This window comes from Nycticebus coucang, chromosome 12 (assembly GCF_027406575.1).
Source record: "Nycticebus coucang isolate mNycCou1 chromosome 12, mNycCou1.pri, whole genome shotgun sequence".
Lineage (NCBI taxonomy): Eukaryota > Metazoa > Chordata > Mammalia > Primates > Lorisidae > Nycticebus > Nycticebus coucang.
In genome coordinates, this window is record NC_069791.1 from 21867072 (window position 1) to 21892169 (window position 25098).

Below are 25098 nucleotides of genomic sequence, written 5' to 3' on the forward strand. Positions count from 1 at the left end.
CAGGACACTAATCATCCTATTATTTAAACAAGCAACCAAACAACTCTATCGATGTGCCTTTAAATGAACCAAGCAGTCAAGTGCTCTTCATTTCCAATATTACTGTATACCATTTAACCAGCTGTCAAGTCCCACCCCAGCTGGTTATATCTCACTAACAATGAAGAGGTTTCCCTCTGTGCTGTGTGTGGGTCTAACCACAATTTCATCATAGTCACCATCACAGGAAACTTCTACCCCTGCCTCCCACAGGTGGGAGATGAAGCAAGAAAGGACTGGACCTGCTAAGGAAAGCATCCGTTGGCCCCTGAATGACTCATCGGTACCAAGTACAATAAAAAGCACCTGGAAAGGTATATCCCAGTTAATAACTGCTTAATTATAATGCTCCAACCTGAGTTCATTTATTATGTCCTTGAGGTATCCTTTTACAGCGCGTGTGTCCCTGTCCTAGGGGAACTAGAGCAGCCAGAAGATTCTGTCACACTGAAAGCTGCGGCCGATTGCCCTTTAGCACTAATGGATGTGCAGGAGACTGCACACTAATGAAGGGACCTAAGAAGCAGGTGGGAGGACATGGCCTTAAACTTGGAATTTCTAGTCTCACCTTTCTTTCTTATTCGATGAAGGAAAGAACATTAAAATAATAGGATACGTTTTTGTAAAGTACTGCAAAGTTAAATAATTCGTACACACCGAATTTCTCTCTAAAGAATGGTGTTCCCTGAGAATTTTTAAAATATTGACTACAAATAATTTTCCAGGTTACCTTTACTAACATAGCTTAAATTTAAAACACTCTGGAATAATATTTTCCCTAAGGAATTCTGTGGTCACTGCTGGCTCTAAAATTATTTGCTGTATGAAAAGGGATTGGGAGTTGATAAATTGAATGCCTAGAAAAATGAAGATGCTAGAACTCAGTATAGCTTGGTGGAGAATGAAGATGGTGGCACAATATTTAAATATCTGCCAGGAGAATCAAATACAATAAAGAGAACAGAGCTTGACACGATAGATAGTCTTAAGTAACATTTAGCTACATTTATATCATTTGATATAGCAAATAATTCCCCCAAACTAAGACCTTATCACCCTGATAAGACAATATTTCAAATAATCAGTTGTTGACATTCACCCTGAGTAGCCGCATGTAGACTTTTTAAAAATATACCATCGACTACCATGATAAACATGAGGGTCATTTTCACTATTCAGCTATTCAGACCTCAAATTAATACAAAGAAATCAACCCTACCCACATTATTGTATTAAAATAATATTTTTCCATTCCTAAATATTTGATTCTTTGTGTTTTGATATTCTGTATCACCATGACTATCTGACTATCTTCCCATGCTTCCTGGAATGTCTGGATTTTTTTTCTATTTTGAAATCATAAAATCATATGTGCAGCTCAAAATACAAAAAGATAAATTCATCCGAGCCTTACACCAAGACAGTGGAAAACAACTGGGCATTTCGCTTTATTAAATTCATCAAATGACAAACTATTGTGGAGTGACTTGGTATTTTATGGGAAGATGTCCTTTTGTTACAATAAAATGAAAGAAACAAACCACAATTTGTCTTTTCAAATCTCTGGCTATGTTGAGAATATTTTTTACTCCAAAACTTCTGATTTAAAATTAAAATAGACAAAGATACACAGACAATAGCAAGCCTCTTAAAAGTTGACATAATATAAACATTAGAAAAATATACCTTCAGCATCTATTCATCTATTACAGCCATCTAGTTGTCACACTGTTCTTTTTTTAATCAAGGTCTTTTAAAAAAGAAACATGATTTTTATGCAGCTGGGTATCTCGGGGTGAGGAAGGATGTACAGTAGGAAACGCTTATTATAGTCAAGTGCAGGCCCACAACTCACTTTCTACAATTCTGAAATCCAAAAGGATGATCTTTTAACTAACTTATTGGGAAGACCTGACCAAACCTGAATCCATTTAGCAGGAACACCTAACCAGATTTTTTTGTGTGTGTGGTTTTTTTTTTTGGCCAGGGCTGGGTTTGAACCCACCACCTCTGGCATATGGGACCAGTGCCCTACCCCTTTGAGCCAGAGACACCACCCTACCTAACCACATTTTACTTGAGCTTGTTTGCAGTCATTATTTATCCAATTTCATGTGAAAATACACACACACATATGTATATATAAAAGAAATATTAACATGTCTTGTGATGAGGTACTTAGCAGGATGACTTATTAAACACAGACACACGCATTAAATTCTGAAACACACCTATAACCTCAGTGTTTTAGATAAGAAATGGTTGGTTTTCTATGTGCTTAGAAAACACATACTTTTTGCTATTTTGACCATAATTCAAGGTAAATGTGCCATCACCTATATGCTCATTACCTGGAGTCATCACCTAGGTAACTCAGTATCTCACTCTCCAACCAGATTCTCCCAGTGACTTTCTCTCCCTTCCTCCCCCTCCAGTCATCCAGCCTAATCTCCCTGGTTACATTTAACCTCATCGGCACTGGCACCTCCTCTGTCCCATCAGCTGGAAGCTTCCCCAGGTCTCACACACACCCGTCCTGTTGGACTTCTAGTTGCTCTTTCCCTGTTCCAGATGGGCCTGAACAAACTCAAGCCTGAATTATTGCAGGTGACTCCTAAAATACCTTCCTATTTCCTTTTTCTCCCCTCCTCTCTCCCTTTCCAATCTGCCTTACATTCAGCTTCATGATTAACCTGGTTATCTTGCACACGTTGTTCAAATACTTTCCTTGACTCAAAGACCTTAAAGAAAGAAATGAAGTCCAGCCCTAGAAGACGACTGGCATTTACAGAGCAAGGGCCTGAGACCCAACCTACCTTTCCACCCCATCTCCTTCTCTTTCCTTATGTAAACCTTCCCACAGGCAAGCTGAGCATGATTTCTCAGCACTCTTTCCCACTCCAGAAAAAGCTGAATTTTCCTCCTCTTGTTCACACTACTCCAGGACCTGAAACTTGTAATGAATTCTTTGTATCATTTCTATTTTTACCCCACTCTCATTTCAGATCCCAGTTTTGATCACTCGTTGGCAGTCCAGATTCCTTACCCCTTCCTGGCCTGCCGTGGTCTCCACTCCTGAATTCCCACAGCACTCACCCCTCTGTGCTATTCATCTGATACTTGTGCACTTTCTTGCAATCATCAGAGTATTCAATTTTCATACATATGTATCCTGTTTCTTTAAACAGATTTTAAATTCTTCGAGATCAAAGGCCACATCTTACATTTTACAAATGGACAAATGAATACCCTTCTATTGTGTACAATAAAAAGGCAACACTTGCAAAGATAACATGTAAAGAAAAGCTAATTTAATCAATCAAATGTACTGAATATTACTTTCCAAACATTATTTTAGGCCCTGAAGATTAAATGATAAGCAATATCAACTAATTGTTTCCCTTATAGGGCTTATGATAGAGCTGAGCAGTCATATACTAGTGAAACAATTATTCAAGGAACTAATACACAAATATATATTATATATTGTATGTATACTTTATATATATATATATATATATATGGAAAAGGAACTGTGCAATATTAAGAGGCCTAGAATCATTTTTAGATGCTACACCTGTTCATTCTGAGTCTGCCTGCCTTCCAACCACTGCAGTTTCAGGAAAAGTCTTAAGTTCAATGAATACACAGAACATCTTTCTTATTGAGAGACTGACAGGTGGAGGTGATTTGACAATGTGTTAAAAGGGCAGTGTTAAAAAAATTCTAAGATCTATACTTGGAAAAAAGTTATTCAATCAGAAGGCATTACTTGGAACCTGATCACTTTTCCTTCCATAGAATTGCTTTCATAAAATTAAACTTCATAGACTTGATTTTATGCTGAACTATTGTACTTTACACTTTTATGAAAGTTCGCCTTAAGACACAAAACTACGAAATCCATTTCTACATTTGCCACTTCACCAGTTAGCACCTGTTGTTCAAATCAGACGAAAAAAAAATTACTTACTAAAATTTAGGACAAGGAAATTCTACAATTTAGGTGTAAAGAAAAAATTCCTCTGAGGAACTTGCATATAAGTCCTTATCAGCATAATAATTTTTAATTTTTCTATTCATGGGTACATCTAAACTATAATCCCCCTAAAGCTAGGGTGCATCATTAAAAAAAAAAAAACAACTAGAATCATCCAAGTAAATGGAAAAGAGAGGCACTGGAAGGTATAAACTGACATTCCAAAGGAATATCATTTTCAAAAATACTAATATAATACTCACCTCAACATGATTCAGTTTTAAAACTAAAGGGATTATTCTGAATGTATCAATTCTGATTTCAGAATTTCTCCCAAATTATGTTAACCAAATAGCTACAAAATTATGATATTTATGTTTCCTAGAAAAATAAAATTAAAAAAAATTAGAGACAAAAAATTTTTAAAGAAAAATAAAATTGATTACTAATGAAACTTTATTCAATCATGTGCTCACAGAATCATTCCCTCTTCCTTACACATGTTTTAATTTGGCAATACTGTGTTATTCTTTTGGAATCTACTAAAAGAGACTTCCCGTAATAAAATAGAAAAGGAAAGACGTACACGTTGATAAAATGGAAGAGGTAGTGGCATTTTATTTAATATTTATGTTTGGCATTTTACTAGAGAATTACAAAAAAAGAAATGTTTTAATTGATCTCACAAAATTATTCTGACCATTTGGTAAACCATTGCAATATGATCATAGAAAAGGCTTCTACGCCTGTAATGACCAATCCCACTCCTCCCTACACATGTACCATCATCCTCACTACCGCCTTTCATAAGCATTCCTATACAGATTGTTAAAAGTTTAAATATGGCCTTTTAAAAATGAATTACGTACAAATCCTAGTTATTTGGGAAAAGGAAAAGAATCATTTATCACATCTCAAGCCAGTAAGAATGTTTATGTTCACCAAAAATTTTAATTCCTTTCCACAATGTTGTGTAGATGTCAGTTCCAGAGCGCCTGCTTCAAGCTCACGTGGGAGCTGGAGAAAAGACAATTTCAGTAGGACAGAACAGAGTCGGAGAAAGTGTCACAGAGGAGATAATTTTCAAAATAGGAATTAAAAATTAATTGAAGAGAAATTAGCCAAGTTGACCAGGAAGGGACAAGCATGATGGGCATTAGCGAGCACACGTGCAAAGGCACAGGGGCATGAGAGAACACGGCAGGTTTGAGAAAATAATTCGGCAGGGTCTGAAATGTCAGGAGACCAGGCTTGAAGTGAGGTCAAAAATAGATCATAAGATTCTGGATATCAATTAAAGGAGTTTAAATTTTTTTTTCTATATGTAGTAGAAAGCATCTAGCAATATAGAAAAATTATTCCAGTGGCAAAGTCCATAATGAATTGGGGAGGAGAGAACTACTAGGATGAATGATTAATAGTTCATGAAGCTGGGTGGCGCCTGTGGCTCAAAAGAGTAGGGCGCCGGCCTCATATGCCAGAGGTGGCAGGTTCAAACCCAGCCCTGGCCAAAAACTGCAAAAAAATTCATGAAGCAAGGAAGAAGGGAGAAGAAAACAATTTCAAAGTTCATTAGGAAACTGAATCAGAGAATGAGAGGGGACAACCTGGGAGTTCATTTGAAAGTTGCATCAGGAGTCCCCCACCAAGATTTGCAGATGGTTATGATTCCTTCTCTAATATCCCATATAATTTCATACATCGTTCATAAGGAAAAAAATAAGGGAATTGCCCATAAAAGTGATAAATCTGACTACACTACAGAATCTTTTCTATTATAAGCAAAAAATAAAATAGGACACATTTTAAAATTATTTTAAAATAATTTATAATCAACAAACGACTTGAAATCTAGAGTGCTTTTTCGGGGTTGAATTACACATGCCAAAAAGAGAATTAAAATGTGCAGAATACAAATGCCTACATACAGTAACTAAGAAAATGCCATGAAGGCTACGTTGAACAGTTTGATGAGAATATTTCAGATTATATATGAAACCAGCACATTGTACTCTTGATTGCACTAACCTACACAGCTATGACTTAACAATAAAAATAAATAAATTAAAAAATAAATAAATAAAATAAAATAAAATGTAAGCGATGGTTGAAATACGATTTTAGTACAAAGAGATTCAGAGTTTGCAATAAAGTAATTGCAAAATGTGGCAATTACACAACCTATTTACCTTTACAGTATGTTCCCCAATCAATCTTTATTATGAGAAAAAACTTTTCCTTAAACTGGATATTTTGGTCTCAATTCGCTTTCAGTTCCTACACTTAGAATTTCTTGACTGTATTCTGAACACACCCAGCCATTGCTTATAACAGACAGGTACAATTTTCTCTCTCAGCCCTCTCTTCCCATTTGTGGAAGCTCCTCCTTCCCCTCACCACCCAGCCTCCCCCTCTTCTATCCATAAGATTATTATGCAGGACACTGTGTTTGTGCAGGTTCCAAGTACCTACACATCCTCTGTGTCAATGAGCTGTCTCTCTCCACTCCACTCAAGCACCCGCTCTCTAAAGACCACACCCTATTTGGAAATCACCACTAAAGAAGGGCTGTACAACATGTCATCTGACCACACCACCAATCTTTTCCCTTTTCTTAGTTCCATTTCACCTGTTGAGTTTCAATGAAATCTTCAGGTGCTTCCCCGCTCCTCCCAGATCATCCTCTCCCTCACTTCTTTTCCAAGTCCAGCCAGAACACACACTGTTAATCAAATCAATAACCCTTTTACTAGAACTCTCCACTTATTTTCCATCCTTTGTTTCTCATACAGCCAAGCCCCAGGCCCCACCCAGATGAATCACTCTCACATTCCGTTCAGGGTGACTGAGTCTCAAAGAGAAAGCTGCTCAACAACTCAGATAGGGATCTTTCAAATTATAGTGGCTAACATGCACTGCCCTGGGGGATAATTATCACCCTTTTCTATTGTCCCTAGCCAGTTCACTTCCACACTCCCTAGGGTCATAGTTCAAAACCTTGACCACTCTCTTCAAACTCTTGCATCATCAAAACCCTGTCTTTATCTTCAGCTGTTCTTCTGCATCATACAACAGAGGTTATCAGGTGGGAGGACATTCAGCCTTCTGCTCCTCCACCTCCCATGTGCCAAGTAGAGCACCAACCTGTGTCTCACTCAGGGCTCTATCCGAGGAACTAGGATGGCTCCTCTCGTGCTAGATAAGGCTACCATTTCTACCAGGGTCCTAAGGCCCAGACCAAGGAAAGCTTAACACGCTGTCCTTCATCTACATATTTATCTGTGCATTTACAGGGAAGTCAATCCCATCATCCAAGTAAAACCACCACACCACCATCAACAACAACGACGACAAAATTCTCTCGGTTCTTCTTCCACCAATTCTAGAGACTATGTACATATATACATAGGTGTACATACTACCCACACATACACACAGATAATAAATATAAACATTATATATTCATATAACAGAAACAGAAATATTATATATTTATAGTTTGAGGAGTTGAGATTGAGAAAAATATATGTAATATTATGTATATATTATCTTCCTAATTGATTCAACGGAAGCATTTAAGACTACTTTCTTTAGCCCACAGCACATGTGGCCTGTTCATGTGTCATACATTTATTTGTATGATCTTTTACCCTCCCGTAAGTGGTAAGTTTTTATGAGGGCAGAGACCTTACCTGTTTGATTCATTGCTAGAATAACGCCTGGCTTGTGAGAAGTAGCCAATGAATATTTGTCGAATAAACATCACTAACCCTGTGAGCCAAAACTGTTAAGTCCAGAGATGGGAACCTCGAGGCCAACTTTAGTCTCTTCTCTGAGAGTTTAAACTTGAGAACAAGAGAGTGAGGCCAGCCTCTTTGGGTAGATATAAATTGATCTTAAGGGTGAAAGGAGAATAAAACAAAATAAAATAAAGAATACTAAAGAATGATAGGGAAGTTTAGACTAAGACTATCCTGACACAATTCAAGTGCTGGGTTCTATTTATCCAAGTGTCAAAAATGAATCCTGTCCATGGTCTCCAGGAAATATCCCAGTATCTCTGTAGTTTGTTACCATGTTAACTTAAACTACTTAGTCTCTTTTACTGCTGCTTATCAGCAATAAATTCCTTACTCATACACTATTCCCTGGGTGAAGGGGCTCAAAATAAACATCCTAAACCCAATGTTCAAGAAAAAAAAAATGAGGGTGAAAAGTTAAGAGTTCCAATTCTAACTCCCTGAATGAGCAATACGCAGGTGTAACTATATGGGCAATGGTTAATGTACTTTGGTGAAAATGTGGTGTGATATGGAGGAATTTTTTTTATGATTTACAAACTCTCTAGTACAGCATGCGTAGGTATCATTTATGAGTAAAGAACTGTTTTCATGTCTTCTCTAAATAAGATTACACACACATTTATCTCTTGAGCCACGTTTTTTGAAATGAAGTTCGGTACTAATTTTACCTCATGCTAATTGTCTTTAGGCAATAGAATAAGCACACCATTAAACAGAGAATAGCTGGAGAACCATGGGACAACAGTGCATAACAAATCAATGCTGGAGGACAAATGAAAATGCATCCTAAGTTGCCATTTAGAAGTAACAGAACTCCATCCTGTAGAGTAGAAAGTAAATAATTAGCAAAATTACATTTCACAGGTTATGGTACTTACCAAACAAATGCTGATGGAACAGAAATTTGCCAGCTATTAGTCCTATGAGAATGGCGAGTAGCCATAGAAGCACCTTCAGAATCCTCCAGCCAACTCCTCTAGGGTATTTATTTGTTACAAACGAAAAACAGTTTCCAACCACAATAACATTGGCTTCTGTTTGACTATGAGAAACTGGGTCCTCCGCAAATATTAAGAAGTTAAAGAAGACCACCAGATAAGCCACAATCATGCGAGACCAGGGATGCTGGAAATAATAACGAAAGTCTTTACCCATCCTTCAAAACTTCAATTCCGTAGTTTACCTGCATGAGAAAAGACAGACAGGGTTAGAGCAAGAAAACAAGTAGCCTCTCTCTTCCTGCTACCTGTTCAGGTTCATAACAGTTCAATATAAGGTATTTGGAAAAGATGATACCTGATCCTACTGATGGCACCAAGACAAATCTGAGATTGCAGAAAGTTAATACGGTCCCTTCACCATCATCTAATCATACCCCAATCACTTAGAGATTTAGGGAAAAAGGAGAATAAAAGAGGGAGCAGAAGGGACATGAGAGGGCCAAACACTGCCCAAAACTGCATGGTGACTAAAACAACATGCAGAGGTCCTCCCACGAGGAAATACAGCATAAAACCAATGCAATTCCTTTCCTCTTTTTGATTATTACCTTTATCGGACCATCATAACATAAAGTCATTTACAATTTGAAATGATATAGAAGTGAATTGGCCACATATTACCAAAACATGAATACCATTCTCCTCTGCCTAATGCCCTTTCCTTAGAGTAATAATTGCTTAATAATTTTGTGGATGTATGTTCAGATCTTCTTCTACATTGCCAAATGCAAGGATGTGTATAAACTTTTATAAAAATGTTTATTTATAGTCTAGTTATCAAATAATTTCAGTACAGAATGTTTTATGAAAGAGCTAAGTCTATGATAGAGTAGTTGCCCACAGGAAGGATGAGGCAACTCTGCTTTTGGAGAGTGAGTAGAAAGAGGAAAATTTCACAAAGGATATGCCCAAGTTCAAGGCTGGAGAATTAGTGGGATTTTTTTTTTTTTTTTTATCTAGGTAAAGAAGGGTGTCCTATCCTGAATATGCATTGGAAGTATAGCTGTTTCAAATTGTACCTGTCCAGGCCCCAGCTCCAAAGTCTTGCTCAGACCCTAATTTTTTAGACTTTGGGAGCCAGCCTGCCCATAAAGAAAGCCTGACTAGGTCCACGATGGCTTGGGAGTGAGGGATTCAGTCTATCCAATTTTGGTGTTTGGCTTTGGTGATCCCATTTAGCTCTCCATTTCTCCAGCAATAAAGCTAATCAAATCTTGGATAACAAAAGTAATAAAGGCAGTAATGGGACTGCCATCTGCCAATTCATTTTTCTTCTTTCTCATTTTATTTAGAGTTCAGAAAAAGAAGAGAGGGGAGAAGGACCCTTCCAAAGTCCTCAGTACTTTACATGGAAGGCATGGATGTCTGCATGTATCATTATGTCATTTTTGTCTTAATAACTCCCTAAGTACCATTACCATCATTACCTTTCCTTCATTTTATAAGGAGAAAATTGAGGCTCACACAGATTATGTAGTTTGCCCAAAGTCACCTAGCAGGAGGCTCTCATCTAAGCCTCTGAAGTTGGACCTGAGGGCCTGATCACCCCCAGTCAGCACCAGATCAGCTCCAGGCATTTTCCCTGCCTAGAAAGTAGACCCAGGACCCAGGCCCAAGGATGCCCTCCCTTGAATACCTTCCAAAGACATATTCTTCTACTAGACACAGCTATGACATATACTATTTACTCTGTAATACATACTTCTACAGCCCAGGAAATATACCATATACAAATGTGTAATATTAAAAGCTATATAATATTAAATATAATATAAAATAATCCTTTACAAATCTTGAACACTTTAGGGAGGAAAAAAAGTAACTATTGATAAATAGTCTCATTTTACATGTCACTGCAAATACAAAGATCATGCCACAAACCTGAAGTAACTCTAAATCAATGGACGATCTAAGCATAGTCTCCGAGGCTCCCAAATCTCAATCCAATATTCTGGGCTGATGAGAGTCAATTAAACCCACCACCTAAATTAATGCAAACTTGTTGTCACTGTTTTACAAAAGCAATATAAACACACAAAAGGACTGGCAACAGAATTCAGCCAAGTAAACAGTCCCCGTGCCTTGGATTCATAAGCCTTCTAAGCAATTTCAAGTCCCTTGTGATTTTCGTGAACACTCTGAAATATCTGTTCCCAGGAGCTATGGCTTAGATTACTGGGCAACAGTGAGTATCACAAGATTCTTCTTCTTATTATTATTATTGGTATTTTTAACATGGAGGCTCATAACCTACGATAGCAGCAGCAACCTACATGTGTGGTTCTCACACCAAAGAGAGCAGCAGAGCAGGCAGTGAAGAACTAAAAAGATGATAAAGCATTTTCATGATATTCAATGTGTAAGAATGCCAGAATGGGCCAGTTGTCCACTCAATTTCATGCAACATCTTTGGAAGGGTCCAAAGACCACCACAAGAAAACGTCTCAAAAATCATCTCAAGGACCAGTGAGTCTCAAAAAAGGGATAGTTCCAACATGCCCATCAGCACTCCATAGAGACAGCATTTAAGAAGTTGTTCTAACAGGTTCTACGTTGCTTCTCTCATCAGTGAGGAATTCCAGCATGGTTGCCGACCCCCATGCCCTCCTCCCATGTCCACACAATCAAGGCAGCAGAATTTAGAACTCTGAGGACATATGACCCTGATTCTTTTTGTAAGAAATGCTTTGTGGGGCGGTGCCTGTGGCTCAGTGAGTAGGGCGCCGGCCCCATATGCTGAGGGTGGCAGGTTCAAACCCAGCCCCGGCCAAACTGCAACAAAAAAATAGCCGGGCGTTGTGGTGGGCGCCTGTAGTCCCAGCTGCTTGGGAGGCTGAGGCAAGAGAATCGCTTAAGCCCAGGAGTTAGAGGTTGCTGTGAGCCGTGAGACGCCACGGCACTCTACCCGAGGGCGGTACAGTGAGACTCTGTCTCTACAAAAAAAATAAATAAATAAAAAAAAGAAATGCTTTGTGGAGGGCTGGCATATACTGATTTTATTGTTTTTGATTTCAGAATCTTGCTTTGTGGACTACGTAATGTTCACATGCCCAAGTTAAATTAGAACATTCAAAAATTATTTGAAACATCTGTCCCTCTCCAGCATGTGTATTATTAAGGAGAACTACAGCCTTGAGCAATAATCCTTCACCAGTACACGATCTCATTTAATTCCCACAGTAATGCCAAATGCTGCTGTGATTTCTTATTGTAGGTAAGAAAATAAAGGCTCAGAGTAGTTGCTACTGGTTTAATTAACATCCCCAGGAAGTGGGAAAGTCAGGATTTGAATCCAGACCTGTACCTAGCCCTTAGTCTTCCTAATATACCACAAAACTGGAAGTATGTATTCAGAAGATATTCCCATCATGCCTGCAGCTAATTCTTACTTCCATTCACAGTGCCAGTGACTTGGATACTGGCAGAATAAAACAGGACCCCTAACTGATCATTTTGGTTTTTTTATTGTATGATGAAACTGGCTGGTATGTCTTCTCTCCCCATATCCCGAAGTTGAAATGATATCTTCGAGGGCAGTGGTTCTTGACCTTCCTAATGCCGCGATGTATTTTCGTTGTTAAAAAGGGGTCGTGACCCACAGGTTGAGAACCGCTGTTCTAGGGAGTCCCAAATTTCCAACATTTACATAGTAATCTGAGTAATACCTCTGCTTATCCCCACTTCATGACTTCAAACATTAGGTAGCCAAAGGTTTGCCTAGTCATCTCAGCCTTATTTTCTGCTTCCTTGGGTACCCTGGATATTTTCCAGAGCACTAAAATCATTTTCACCTCTGTAGTTCATCGAAAGCATATTTATGGTCAATATGAACATTTGGTGACTCTACTGTTAATAATCCAGGAGTGAGGTTGTTCAAATTGACTGTTACAGTCTGTAAAACCCCTTCATGTTTTGAAATTCATAGACAAGAAGAATCTTTCATCTTAGTTCTTAGTTCATCATTGAGAAATCACCTGTTTATGTGTTTGTCTCCCTCACATATCATAAACTGCTCAGAGAAAGGGCTCTGCTTTCATGCACACTCACGCAGGGCCATCAGTAAACATCTTCTGAACTAGCTGAGTGGTATACCCTGACATCATTACCCCTCATTGTCTAGGTGAGATGATAAGGTGGCAGAGAAACCATTCAACTTCCACTAAGGGAGGAGAAAAGGGAGCAGGGAAGCCCAAGACTGCAATGATGACTCAGCCGGTAACAACACTAATGCATCCCTACCCAATCCATCTCCTTTCAGCACCAGGGGCTGCGTTATTATTACTATGGCTACCACTTGTTGAGTACTTAACACATATCAGACACTATGCAAATAAACATTACGACCATCTCCTTTAATTTTCATAGCAGCCCAATAAATAATACTCTTCCCCATTTTACAAATGTTGAAACTGATATTTAGAAGCTAGCAACTTGCACAGAATAATAAACACAACTAGTCTATGTCTGACATGGGATTCAAATCCAAGCCACTAGGCTTCAACACTCTGTGCCTTCACCACACAAGGACATAAATTTTCAAATCTTGCCCTTTACATGTGCGTTAGAAAGTTTCTGATAATAAAACCATCTAATGTTAAAAATTCACAGTACTTCTAGGATGAATAAATTTGTACTACTTTTCAACTTCACCTTGGTAATGTGATCAGAAAGAACCAAGGATTATGTGACAACAGAATGGCTTGAATTTTTTTCTTCTTCTTTGAGGATCAGTAAATAGTTGCTTTTATTGTTTTTGTGTGTGTGCGTGCTTTTTTTGTAATCTATCACGGATGTCTACACTGTGATTTTTCAAAGTGCATCATCTCAGAATTAGACTCATCTGCCCAGTTTAATTCCCTCTCATGAGTAATGACCTTATTAGGTGAATGCCACTATCAATATTTTGGAACCTTCAGCTTTTTCATATAATAACAGTGATGAAGATGTTGGTGAGTACGGGCTGAAACTGACAAGCCATAGACCTGCAGTCATGGTTTCCCTGACTCGCATTTTAGATATTAGGCATGTCACATATTTTGCTAACAGCCAGTAGTAAAGGCTAAGAATATAGACAAATACAAAGCAAAATGGGAGAGATGTAAAGCCACTCAAGTTGGGAGGGTATTTTGTGCAAAAGCACAGAAGCAATTGTCTGGAGTGATGTAAAGACCTATCAGTAGTTCTATGTGGCTACACTACAGAGTGCTTGGAGCCGTCTTGTGAGGTTAAGGATAATTTAAGAAGGAGTCCAAGAAAGAGTATACAAGAGTGTCTATATTTTACAAAATGGGGAATAGAGAAGAATGTAAGATTCTGAAGCAGAAGAGAGATGCCACTATATACAGAAAGTGGTGAAGTCCAGGTTTGTTAATTCCATAATAATATTCATTCATTCATTCATTCATTCCTTATTTACTAAGTGCCTACTTTGTGCCAACACTGGTCTATGTCCTAGGGTTACTAATAGACAAAACTGTTGTCATGCATCTGATAGTTTCATTGAGGGAAACGGATATTTGAAAGATAAAAAGTTAAATACAGAGTATTTTAGAAAGTTGATATAGAAAATTAAGACAAGGAAAAGTTAATAGGGAGTGTTGAGTATGAGAGAAGTTGAAGAAAGAGTCCCTAGAAGGTGATATTAGAAGACAGACTTGAAAGAAGGGAGGGAAGCAAGCAGATACCTGGGGAAAGAGTGATGTAGACAGAGGGAACAAAATTGCACTGGTCATTATTGGTGCAAGCCTAATGCATTTAAGGAATGGCAAGGAGGCTAGTGCAACTGGACAGAGCACGGGTGAAAGAGACTAGGAAAGAGATGAGGTGCAGGAGGTAGCCTTGGCTGGAGATCAGAGGCCATCCTGTGTACATGGGTATGTGCCCTGTGTGAGAGAGGAAGCAGAGGAGTGACACAATCTGACTCACATGTCAGAAGGGCCATGTGGTCTGCTGGTTAAAAATACTTTGTAGGGAAGCGCCTGTGGCTCAAAGGAGTAGGGCGCCGGCTCCACATACCAGAGGTGGTGGGGTCAAACCCAGCCTCTGCCAAAAACTGCAAAAAAAAAAAAAAGAAAAAAATTAAAATACTTTGTAGAAGGGCAAGGAACAGAAGCAGGGAAGCTTATTGCGGAAGCTGTTGCCATGTAAGAGATGGCAGGGAGAGGTCTAGGCAGTTTAAACAGCTCTACTTCTGGATACATTGAAAAGGAAGAGCTGATGAGATTTACTGATGAATTCCCTGGAGATGGAGCCTGGGCAATATCCAGAATGAAAATGCCATTTCCTGAGATGAATAGGTAGACAACTGACTAATAAATAACATTTTACTAGAGATGCTTATGTGCTAAGCTTTTGGGAAGAACTTTTATGTATTATTTCAACGAGTCCAATACCAACCATTTGGATTTACAGTTAAGTAATTAGAGATTCAGAGAGATATGATCTGACCAAGGTCATACAGCTACCAACTGGTAGAAATAGGCATAGCTACCACTATATAACCCCAAAGTTAATACTCTTAATTGCCATTATGTGAAGTATAAAACACAGTCTAAAGTTTCAATAGGAAGGCGGTAAGAGTAAGTAGTAGGTGATGACTTGCACCTACTAGCCACTCAATAAATACTTGATGATGGTTGAACAAATACATTACAGATGATAAGTGGATAACAAACCAGCGCCGGGTGAGAAAACCCAGTGAAGATTCTATTCCAAAAAGGGTAGACTCTGGATAATGGGAACATCCAGTCTGCAAAAGGAGAAATGGGAGAAAGGTGGAAAAAATGCACATTTGGCTGGACCAGTCCTAAGGTCAGAATAGGTCTTAGCATATTATCTTAAATTGTTCAATAAAAAGACAGGCAAGAGTGGATGACACATAACATTTTACATAGTGCAAGTGCTTAATATGGGTTTTTGAAAAATAAATAGCAATAAAAACAGGAGTAAAGTTGGAACTTCTTACTTTTAGTCCAATACATAAGACCACACTGCCTTTTAAATAAAAAGCAACCTTTTAAGTCAATCAATGAAACCACGGTAAGTGACTCTGCATAGATTCCAGGATGGTAATTGTGGTACCCTGGCTAATTTAGAGGATCACATCCATAAATCACTTCCTAGACTTTCTCTTCACATTGTTTCAACTTAAATTAAGTGATTTTCCTCCTTTCTTCTTATCCTGTAATTCTCGGAACAAGAAAGTGCTTAATCAATGCATGTTTTCAAAACAGACAATTTAAAACAAAGTAGGTCTTCTAAGCAAAAACAACTTTCCCTTGAAATAGTAAAATATTTATGAACCCCAGCACATTATAAAGTTACACAATCACCAGTATATTCTTTTAAAATATTGTGACCTTCTTTGATGTGACATTTGCTTATGATAAAGAATAAATTAAAGAATGAAAATAACATTTAATGAATTAAATAAAATTCATTCATGCCTGAAGTTATTTTTAAAATGACTAACAGCCTAAAGAAGCATATTAAATGGAACTGACAAGTACTGGTTTTTCACCATGAGGATCAGATACGCGGTGGGAAGGGAGGATTACACACCCAATCAATGTCAAAATCTGTAAGTATGTTTCAACTATGGAGGAATGAAAATTAGAAGGTATATCCATGATAAAGAGTCAATACCTGGAAAGAAAAATAGGTTTTGCAGGTATTCTACTACTTTTTATACCCAACAAATTGGAAAAACTTTTTTCTGAAGACAAAACAGTGAAGCCTTCCTAGAAGTCCTTCCTTGCATTTTAGACAGTGTGTCATTTATAATTAAGGGGGAAATACCTGTCATTATATCCAACATACTTTTACTCAATTCTTTTCTTTTTGGTTCCCGAGACAATCATACATAAATACTAAAATGAGCATGTGATGTTTACTCCCACTTCTCTCTCACACACACACTCACACCCAGTTTCACTGTTCCACACAGGGCAGAATGAATAATGGCAGCCAAAATGTTACCGCACGGGTCAAACACACTTACGGGCCTGTGGCATCTTCAACAACAGAAATCGAAAAATAGTTTTATTTAGTCACGATAAAGTTCCCAAACACCCAAGTCTTTTGTTTGTTTGTTTTTTAAAGAAGAACATCTACGAACTGCAACCTGTTAATTTAATTTAAAAAGAACGGGGGCTTTTCTTCAGTTGCTCCCCTAGGAATCACTGAAGCGAGGAAAGTTCAAGCTCTGCTCTCCCGCCGTCCCTCCCCGCGCTGGAGCCCGGGACTTCAGGCTTCCCACCCACAGCCCTTCACCTGGGAGTCCCCTCTGCGCCCCTCGCTGACACGTGCCCGCCTCTCCGGCCGCCGCGCTCGGGAAGGGCGGCCGAGGACGCCGAGGACTCGGGGCCGGCCCGGGGGCCACGGCCGCCGCCGGGGGGTCCGCGGGCGGGGACGGGGGCGGCGGCGGCGGCGGCGCACGGCGGGCCGGGAGGGCGCCCCGCGCCGGGCGGCGGACTCACCTGAAGGGTCGCGCGGGCCGGGCGGCCGCACTCGGCAGAGGCGGGCGGCGCAGCCCTCCGTCGCGACGGCCTGGCGGGGAAGCGCGGCGAGACCGGCCGGCGGCGTCGCTGCCGCGGCTGCTGTCACCGCGCTATAAATACCGGCTCGGCCCACACGGCCGCCGCCTACGCGGGCGCCCTCCGCGCCGCGCCGCGCTCCCACCGCAGGGGCCGCCCTCGCGGGCCGGGCACCGGGAGCGAAGGGCAACGGCGCCGCGCAGGTGACGGCGACCGCTCCAGCTGCGAGCCGCCTCCGTAGCTGGAGGCCTGGCCGCCCCCGCCCCCTCCTCCCTCCTCCCGCCTCCCGCCGCCGACTCCGGCCCGGGCCGCGCCGCCGCCGCCGAGCCTCCCGGGCCTGGCCGCCTCTGCGGCAGCCGCGGGTGGGCAGCGGGGCGGGGGGTCCCGGCGCCAGCCTCGCGAGGCGCGACAGTCCTCGTTCCCGGGAAATCGGCAGGCTAGACATAAAATCCACCAGCCCGCAAGGAACCCACGAGGTTCCCGGTGGAATATGCTCAAAGAGCCGCAAACTTTCTAGCGCAGTCGTGGGCCACGGTGCATCCTTTCTGCCTTTGTCTCCGGGGGGGTGGGAGTGTGGGGGTGGGGAGAGGCGAGCCCACGGGCAGCAGAAGTCGCGTACTTACTTTCCAGCCTGTCTGCCCTGACACGCACGCGTGCACACACACACACACACTTTTCATATACACATAGAGATGCACAAATACACACACGTAGGCATACGTATGCATACACACATCTAAGCACATACACAGACGCGTGCATACACCCATTTCTACAAACCTATATAAGCACACACATACTCATCCACAATTCTTAACCTGTGTGCAGGCTGAGCTTCTCAGGATCCCATCATTCTGGAGTGCTTCGATGATCTCTCTGTGGCATGAGGCGGGAAGACCCTGCGACTACATTTCGCCAATTCCTTTCTTCCTAATGTAACCTCCTTTTCACCATACGTATGTCTGTACATGGCCTCTGTTTCCTTCCACATGTAATAGCACATGCTACCTCAGTTTACCAGTTGCTTATAATGTGTGTCCAATATGCCAATAAAGGAAGTGATCACTAGTTTGTAGAGTCAAATGGAAAAGAAGTTAATTCATACAATTCCTGTAGCAGCAAACTTAGGAAGGGAGAGCTAGCCCCTCTCTTGGACTGGTGGCTTGATTTGAGAATGGGTTGGGTAGGAAAAGGGAGAACTGAGGGGTCAGCAGATTGGGAAGTGGGCTGGAGAGAGCCACTCCCAAGTCCCAAACGGTACCTATTCTGCACAGGGACATTTAGGAGTGCATAGCTATTTCTCCCACCAGTTTGATCTTTCTGGTTTCCAAGAATGAGTAGGTATAACTATATTGTAGTCATAGCTTGTGATCATTTTATAGAACTCTTTGATAAGATTTCACTGGTAATGCTTTTAAAAAGAGAGAGTTGTTGCTGAATTTTGTACATTTTATTGTAACATTTTTGTTGTACTTTTTTGCAAGGTCTTTTTCTCCCCCAGTAAACTATAAACTCCTTGCGAGCAGAGACTAAATCTTACTCATCATCACATTTTTAGTGCCAAATGTAGTAAGTTATCAGAATGGCTCAATAAATAGTGGGTTTGGTGGGCAGTGGCCCATGCCTATATCCAGCAGTTTGGAAGACCAAAGCAAGAAGCTCTCTTAAAGCCAGGAGTTCCAGACCAGCCTGAGCCACATCAGGAAACTATATAAAAATGAATTAGAAAGCCACAGTGGATGAATTGCCTGAGCTCACAGATTTGAGACCAGTCTGAGCCAGAGCGAGACCTCATCTCTAAAAAAAAGGTGGGCTTGTGGCAGGTGCCTGTAGTCCCAGCCACTTGCGAGGCTGAGGCAAGAGAATCGCTTAAGCTCAGGAGTTTGAGATTGATGTGAACTATGACACCAGGGCACTCTACCAAGGGTGACAAAGTGAGACTCTGTCTCAAAATAAATAAATAAATAAATAAAAAGAATTAGCTGGGCATGATAGCACACACCAATAGTCCCAGCTACTCCAGAGTCAGAAGCAGAAGGATCACTTGATCTCAGGAGATTGGGGTTTCAGTGAGTTATGATGATGCCATAGCTTTCTAGCCTAGACAATAACCCCGTCAGAAAGAGAGAAAGGGAGGAAGAGAGAAAGGGAGGGAAAGAGAGAGAGAAAGGGAGGGAGGGTGGAAGGGAGGATTAATTTCACAGATTAATTGCTCAGTTCTACTGTGCTTGTATAATTAGCATATTTTCCAAAGAATTGTTAAACTATGTAATTGTTTAACCTGGGTTTGCTGTGCTATATTTTCCTTGAATTTTTATTTAAAGTGAGGACTCTTTAGTCATTTGAAACTGGAAAATATTAAGGCTTCACAAATTACACAGCAGATTGTTGAGATCTGTTACTTCTATCCCCCTTCACCACAAAACAAAACAAAGAAAAACAGAAGGCCTCCCCCTTTCATTAAGACATAGACTGAAAAGCACTCTGTATTTCTATGGACAGCAGGGTAAAAATCACTTAGCAGCTTGTCTTCTGTCTACTTGGGAGAGAGAACTCACCATACTGCTCCAGGATCAGTTGAAATACATGGGTGTTTACTGAAAGGAACTTCAGTTAGTCAGAACTGAAATGTTTGGCATGAGTTACCATGGAGCTCATCACACAACCTTTAGATCTCTCTTCATGAAAGATTTTAAGAATAAGCCCTAGCACTGGTTGGTAGTTGCTCTTGGTAGTCCAGGTTTTAGAGAATACAGCTCTTCTGGACCACTGTAACAGAAAATACTAAAATGAGCAAGATTTGTCTTTAATATCACTGTTCCCTTTTTCATTCCTGACCAAGAAACATGTGACCTTTGCTTTGGCAGTGACCTCTGCTCTCCAGTTCAGCCCTATTTCAGGACCAGCCAGGCAGTGGTTCTCAACCTTCCTAATGCCGCGAACCTTTAATACAGTCCAAAGGGGTTGTGACCCACAGGTTGAGAACCTCTGAGCCAGAGGAAGAGCCTCTCCACTTTGATCTTTGTCACAGTAACACGTAGTAAGAAAAGCTCAACTTATTGAAGACTCACTTGTGTATTAGCCTCATTACATGTATTAAAACATCTCATCTCTGCAACAGACCCATGAGATAGCTGCTGCCATGGAGTATCACCACAAGAAGACTAAGTTCAAGATCTCACAAGGAGCCACGGTAGTGGAGTAAGGATCAGAGCCAGGCAATGTAGTTTTGCCATTCCACCCTTTTGTCTTATACTTCCTCCCTGTGTAGCAGGAGTGTGTGTTTTATACTCAGGACACCTGGAATAATGAATATTGGTGTACATTCTGGTTTTACCACTTTAGGTAAATTGTTACTATAAAATTACAGCAAATGCCTACATCTGCCTTTCTTCTAGGTGGAAAGAGAGATGTTAGATCTGGATCTGGATTTAGAGGTGCAAAGGATGTCGTTCTGTTCCTGGACAGACACTAGGAGGATTTAGGCTGCTCCTCTTGCTATTCTCCAGTCTTGTTTCATTCCAGTCACCAGCACACAGACCTCGTAAGGGTGTGAAATGACCTGGTATGTATAATACACCTATAATGTCAGATACATAATAGGTACTCAATAAACTACCTAATCTTTCTTCCCACCAAGTTACTGTTCTATGAAAAGTTTATTCAGGATCAAAATCTATTGGTCCAATCCACAAGTGGCATTGCTTACTTACAGAGAATAACCACTTTTTCAGGGCTGGCCATCAAGGCATAGATAGATATTCTAGATAGATATCTATGATGCCTTGATAGATAGGCCATCAAGGCATTCAAAAGGCATAGATAGATATTCTAAAAAAGAAACCAAAATATGGAGGCTTCAGATCTCCCACTCCCTCATCCATATTTTAGCTCAAACACTCAATTTCTTTCAAATATAGGAGTTCAGCCAATTGGCCACAGTTTCAGAGCATCAGAGTAATGATAGAAATAATTTAAGTAGGAAACTCTAAATCACACTAGACAATCATCTGTCTACTCCACCTTTGTATACAAAGTCAGCCCCCACAGACTGGCTTAAAATATGTCTTGTTGACATATAATTCTTTTCTAAAATCTGACCCAAGCATTCAAAAATCAGAAGTAATCAAATGAGACATGATGTTTTTCTGTTCACCTCACAGATCCCAGCACATCAATAATACACTTTATTCTGTATTAAAAAATAAAAATAAGGGCGGCGCCTGTGGCTCAGTGAGTAGGGCGCCAGCCCCATATGCCGAGGGTGGCGGGTTCAAACCCGGCCCTGGCCAAACTGCAACAACAACAACAAAAAAAAAATAGCCGGGCGTTGTGGCGGGCGCCTGTAGTCCCAGGGAGGCTGAGGCAAGAGAATCGCATAAGCCCAAGAGTTAGAGGTTGCTGTGAGCCGTGTGACGCCACGGCACTCTACCAAGGGCGGTACAGTGAGACTCTGTCTCTAAAAAAAAAAAAAATAAATAAAAATAAAATAAAAGGCAAGCTCAATGCCCATTTCAAAAATGGGTGAAAACTTTCATGATGACCAAACTATTTCCTCTCTAAACGGGCCTCATAAAGCAAGAGGAATCTATAGCTGTGAGCATCAGTAATTCCTACCAAGTCATTGAGGGCACATCTTCATCCAGTGATTTGTTGGGCCCTAAGCAAAACTATTTTTGACCTCCAATAGGTCAATTGGGATGATGCTAATCATACACTCTGAATATAAACAGTATAATTTCCTTAGTCCCAAAGAGGCAAGAACAAAAATTTGAACATGATCCTTCATTTCCTTCTGGTATTTAAAGGATAGCGACTCTACTGCCAGCATTTCCTCAAAGATCCTAATATCACATGTCCATTTCCATTGACTCCAGTGTACATTTTAGGCCACATGTCCTAAGTTGTGCTTGAGAAAAACGGTCATCATGTGTCTACCACTGGAGTACTAGAACCTGTGCTCTGAAACACTGCTGTTGCCAAAAAGTAACAATATGATACCAGGCAAATTAATGAGCCTGAGGATTAGTAGTAGCTGATTCACTACAACTTGTCAGAGGGATTAAAAAATGTACTTTACACTTTTACCATTTGGACTGGTTCATATAAAGTTCTCCAAAAATGTTGGCTCTTTACATTATGATTATTATTCATCTCACCCCCACCATGCACGTCCCCCAGAGTTTCTTTCACTAAAGAAAGGATTCACTTAGCCTTCACTTACTCCTACAAATGTCTGCACGACGTCACTTTTCTGAACAATTTTTTAAAGCAAAAATGTCATGCAAACAGAGGTAGACTAGCAGTCATTCCAAAAGTCGGGTTGTCACCTGCTTGGTGGTCAGCATCAGCCCTGGCTCACACACTGAGCCATCCTGCAGCATCTGCAGAAATGCAGCACTTTCTTCAAAGCGCCATTTCTCTTACAGTGACAGAAAAGGACGATTATTGTGCTGCCCACTCCATCAGCTCCTTTCTCTGCTGCTTCTTGCCTTCTCCTCTGCCCCACGCTCAGTCCCACAGATACCAGGCCCTCAGAATAACCAGGGCCCCACTGCCCGGGTGCAAGGCTTGCCTGGGATCAGTGATGACTCATTTACAGGAATGTGATTGCTGGTTTTATATGGGAAATACTTGCCTGCAGGCAGTTTTGAGCTGGCATGCCCTTTCTTTCCAGGGACTAAAACAATTTTTTTCTTTCCCTTCTTAAAACTGTTTCAACTTTCAACAGGCCACACTTAAACAAGTTTGCTTCACCTAGCCCACAAGAGGGAGGCTTGATTTGGGGAAATACAAAAATATGCTGGCTTTCCAGAGCTCTTGAGGTTGTATCAAGTACCAAATACACCACCCAATCAACAAAGACATCCAAAGCAACTGGTCTATCCAGGCACTGCAAGATGTTGAGGCTTAAAAGATCCATAGAGGGTATCTGTTTCCTCCGGGAATTCATGATCTAAATGAGCAGACAACAGATGGCTCAGAATCACCATCAATAGTAATATAAGGTGACAGGTGATCAGGGCCAAAAGCACTTTACTAACCATAGAGGATAAAGGAATTGGAAATGGCAAAATAAACCTGTCCCTACAAATTGCTGCAGAAGGCCAGATGGAAGAAGCTAGAGGCAAAGATTGAAAGATAAGAAGAATTTAAATACACAGAAAAGGGAGAAGGAATAAGCTCCAGCCAGGCAAAGAGGAACAGAGCAGAAACAGTGTTGTCACCAAAAGGCTCCCAACAAATATCCATGCTTTAGTCAAGCACAGTGGCTCCTGCCTGTCATCCCAGCTACTTGGGAGGCTGAGGCAGGAGAATTGCTGGGTAGGAAAGAGAGGAGATGGGGCTGAAGAAACCAGAAGGAGCTGGAATGTTGTGGCCCATTCACAGAAGCAAGGACTCATGGGAGCTAATGAGATATATCCCCTACTATAGGGAAGTAGGGAAAGCCAGATTGCTGAGAAGGCCTTCTCAGTTCCAGCCATCCCAGCAGTGAGGGGATGGGGGCAGAGAGCCAGGTCAGGGGAAGGTGAAATGGAAGTCAAAAGAATACCACTGGCACCAGGAATTTTAAGAATAAGAAATGAAAATTATTTATCTCTATATTTAAAGGCAATGGTCATGTTGGCCTATAGCCGTGAAATGACAAACAGTAGGCCTCACTCTCTACTCAAAGTCTGCAAGAACTGGTCTTCCTGCCTGGCCATACGGTTAAGGGGAACAACTCTACAATCATTTCATATGAAGGACTAAAGGAGGGGTTTGGAGTACCTTGTCCAGTGAAAGAAGGCTGTATTGATGTGCCTCCTCCATCACAGCGGCTGACCTCTGAGGTGTGGCTGGCTGCTGCTGCTGGGTTTGGGGATGTCATTAAAAAGAGAAGTCTTAGGTGGCGCCTGTGGCTCAGTGAGCAGGGTGCCGGCCCCATATACCCATGGTGGTGGGCTCAAACCCAGCCCCAGCCAAACTGTAACAAAAAACAATAGCCGGGTGTTGTGGCAGGCGCCTGTAGTCCCAGCTACTGGGGGAGGCTGAGGCAAGAGAATCGCCTAAACCCAGGAGTTGGAGGTTGCTGTGAGCTGTGTTGTCATGGCACTCTACCAAGGGTGATAAAGTGAGACTCTGTCTCTAAAAAAAAAAAAAAAAAAAAAGACAAGTCTTGCAGAGAGCATTATCTGCTCATACTGAGCACTCATATGCATTAGGCATTATAATAATACTTAATTTCAAAATGTTGTAGACTAATCTATTTACCCACATATCCTCCTATTCACAAGCTACCAGATAAAATCTCCTGTATTCACAGTATTGGTTTTCCTGCATACTAAAACAAATTACCATAAGTTTGGTAGGTTAAAACAACCGGTATTTATTTCTACCCTCTTCTGGGGCTGGAAATCCAAAATCAAGGTAGCAACAGGCCCGCACTCCCTCTGAAGGATTTAGGAAAGAACCCTTCCTTATCTCCCCAGTGTCTGGTGGTTCCTGGGGTTCCTTGGCTGTAGACACTGCAATCTCTCCTTTCATCTTCACAGCTTTTTCTCTTGTGTGTCTCTGTGTCCCCAAATCACCATATTCTTCCTTAGAAAGGCACATAATTGGGTTTATGACTCACTCCAAATTAAGGATGATTTCATCTCAAGATCGTAGCTAATTACTTCTGCAAAGACCCTATTTCCAAATAAGATCACATTCTGAGATTCCAGGTGGACATGAATTTGGGGGAAATACTATTCAACCAC

At 40.9% G+C, this 25098-nt stretch overlaps 1 protein-coding gene across 5 annotated transcripts in view; it reads right to left on the reverse strand.

Annotated features, from left to right (window-relative positions):
• The window catches only part of TMEM117 (transmembrane protein 117), a 492082-nt gene extending 474086 nt beyond the window's left edge, over positions 1-17996 (reverse strand). The window contains exons 1-2 of one of the 5 annotated variants that reach the window (XM_053557171.1): positions 17980-17996; positions 8700-9004 (exon numbers count right to left, since the gene is read on the reverse strand). In XM_053557171.1, coding sequence (XP_053413146.1) covers positions 8700-8976 — 277 coding nt within the window. In that variant the 5' untranslated portion in view covers positions 8977-9004; positions 17980-17996. Of the gene's footprint in view, positions 1-8699; positions 9005-10703; positions 10786-17299; positions 17587-17979 lie in introns of those variants that run through there. The other 4 variants (XM_053557168.1, XM_053557172.1, XM_053557170.1 and 1 more) reach the window with 4 other exon arrangements.
• Between the last annotated feature and the right edge of the window lie 7102 nt (positions 17997-25098).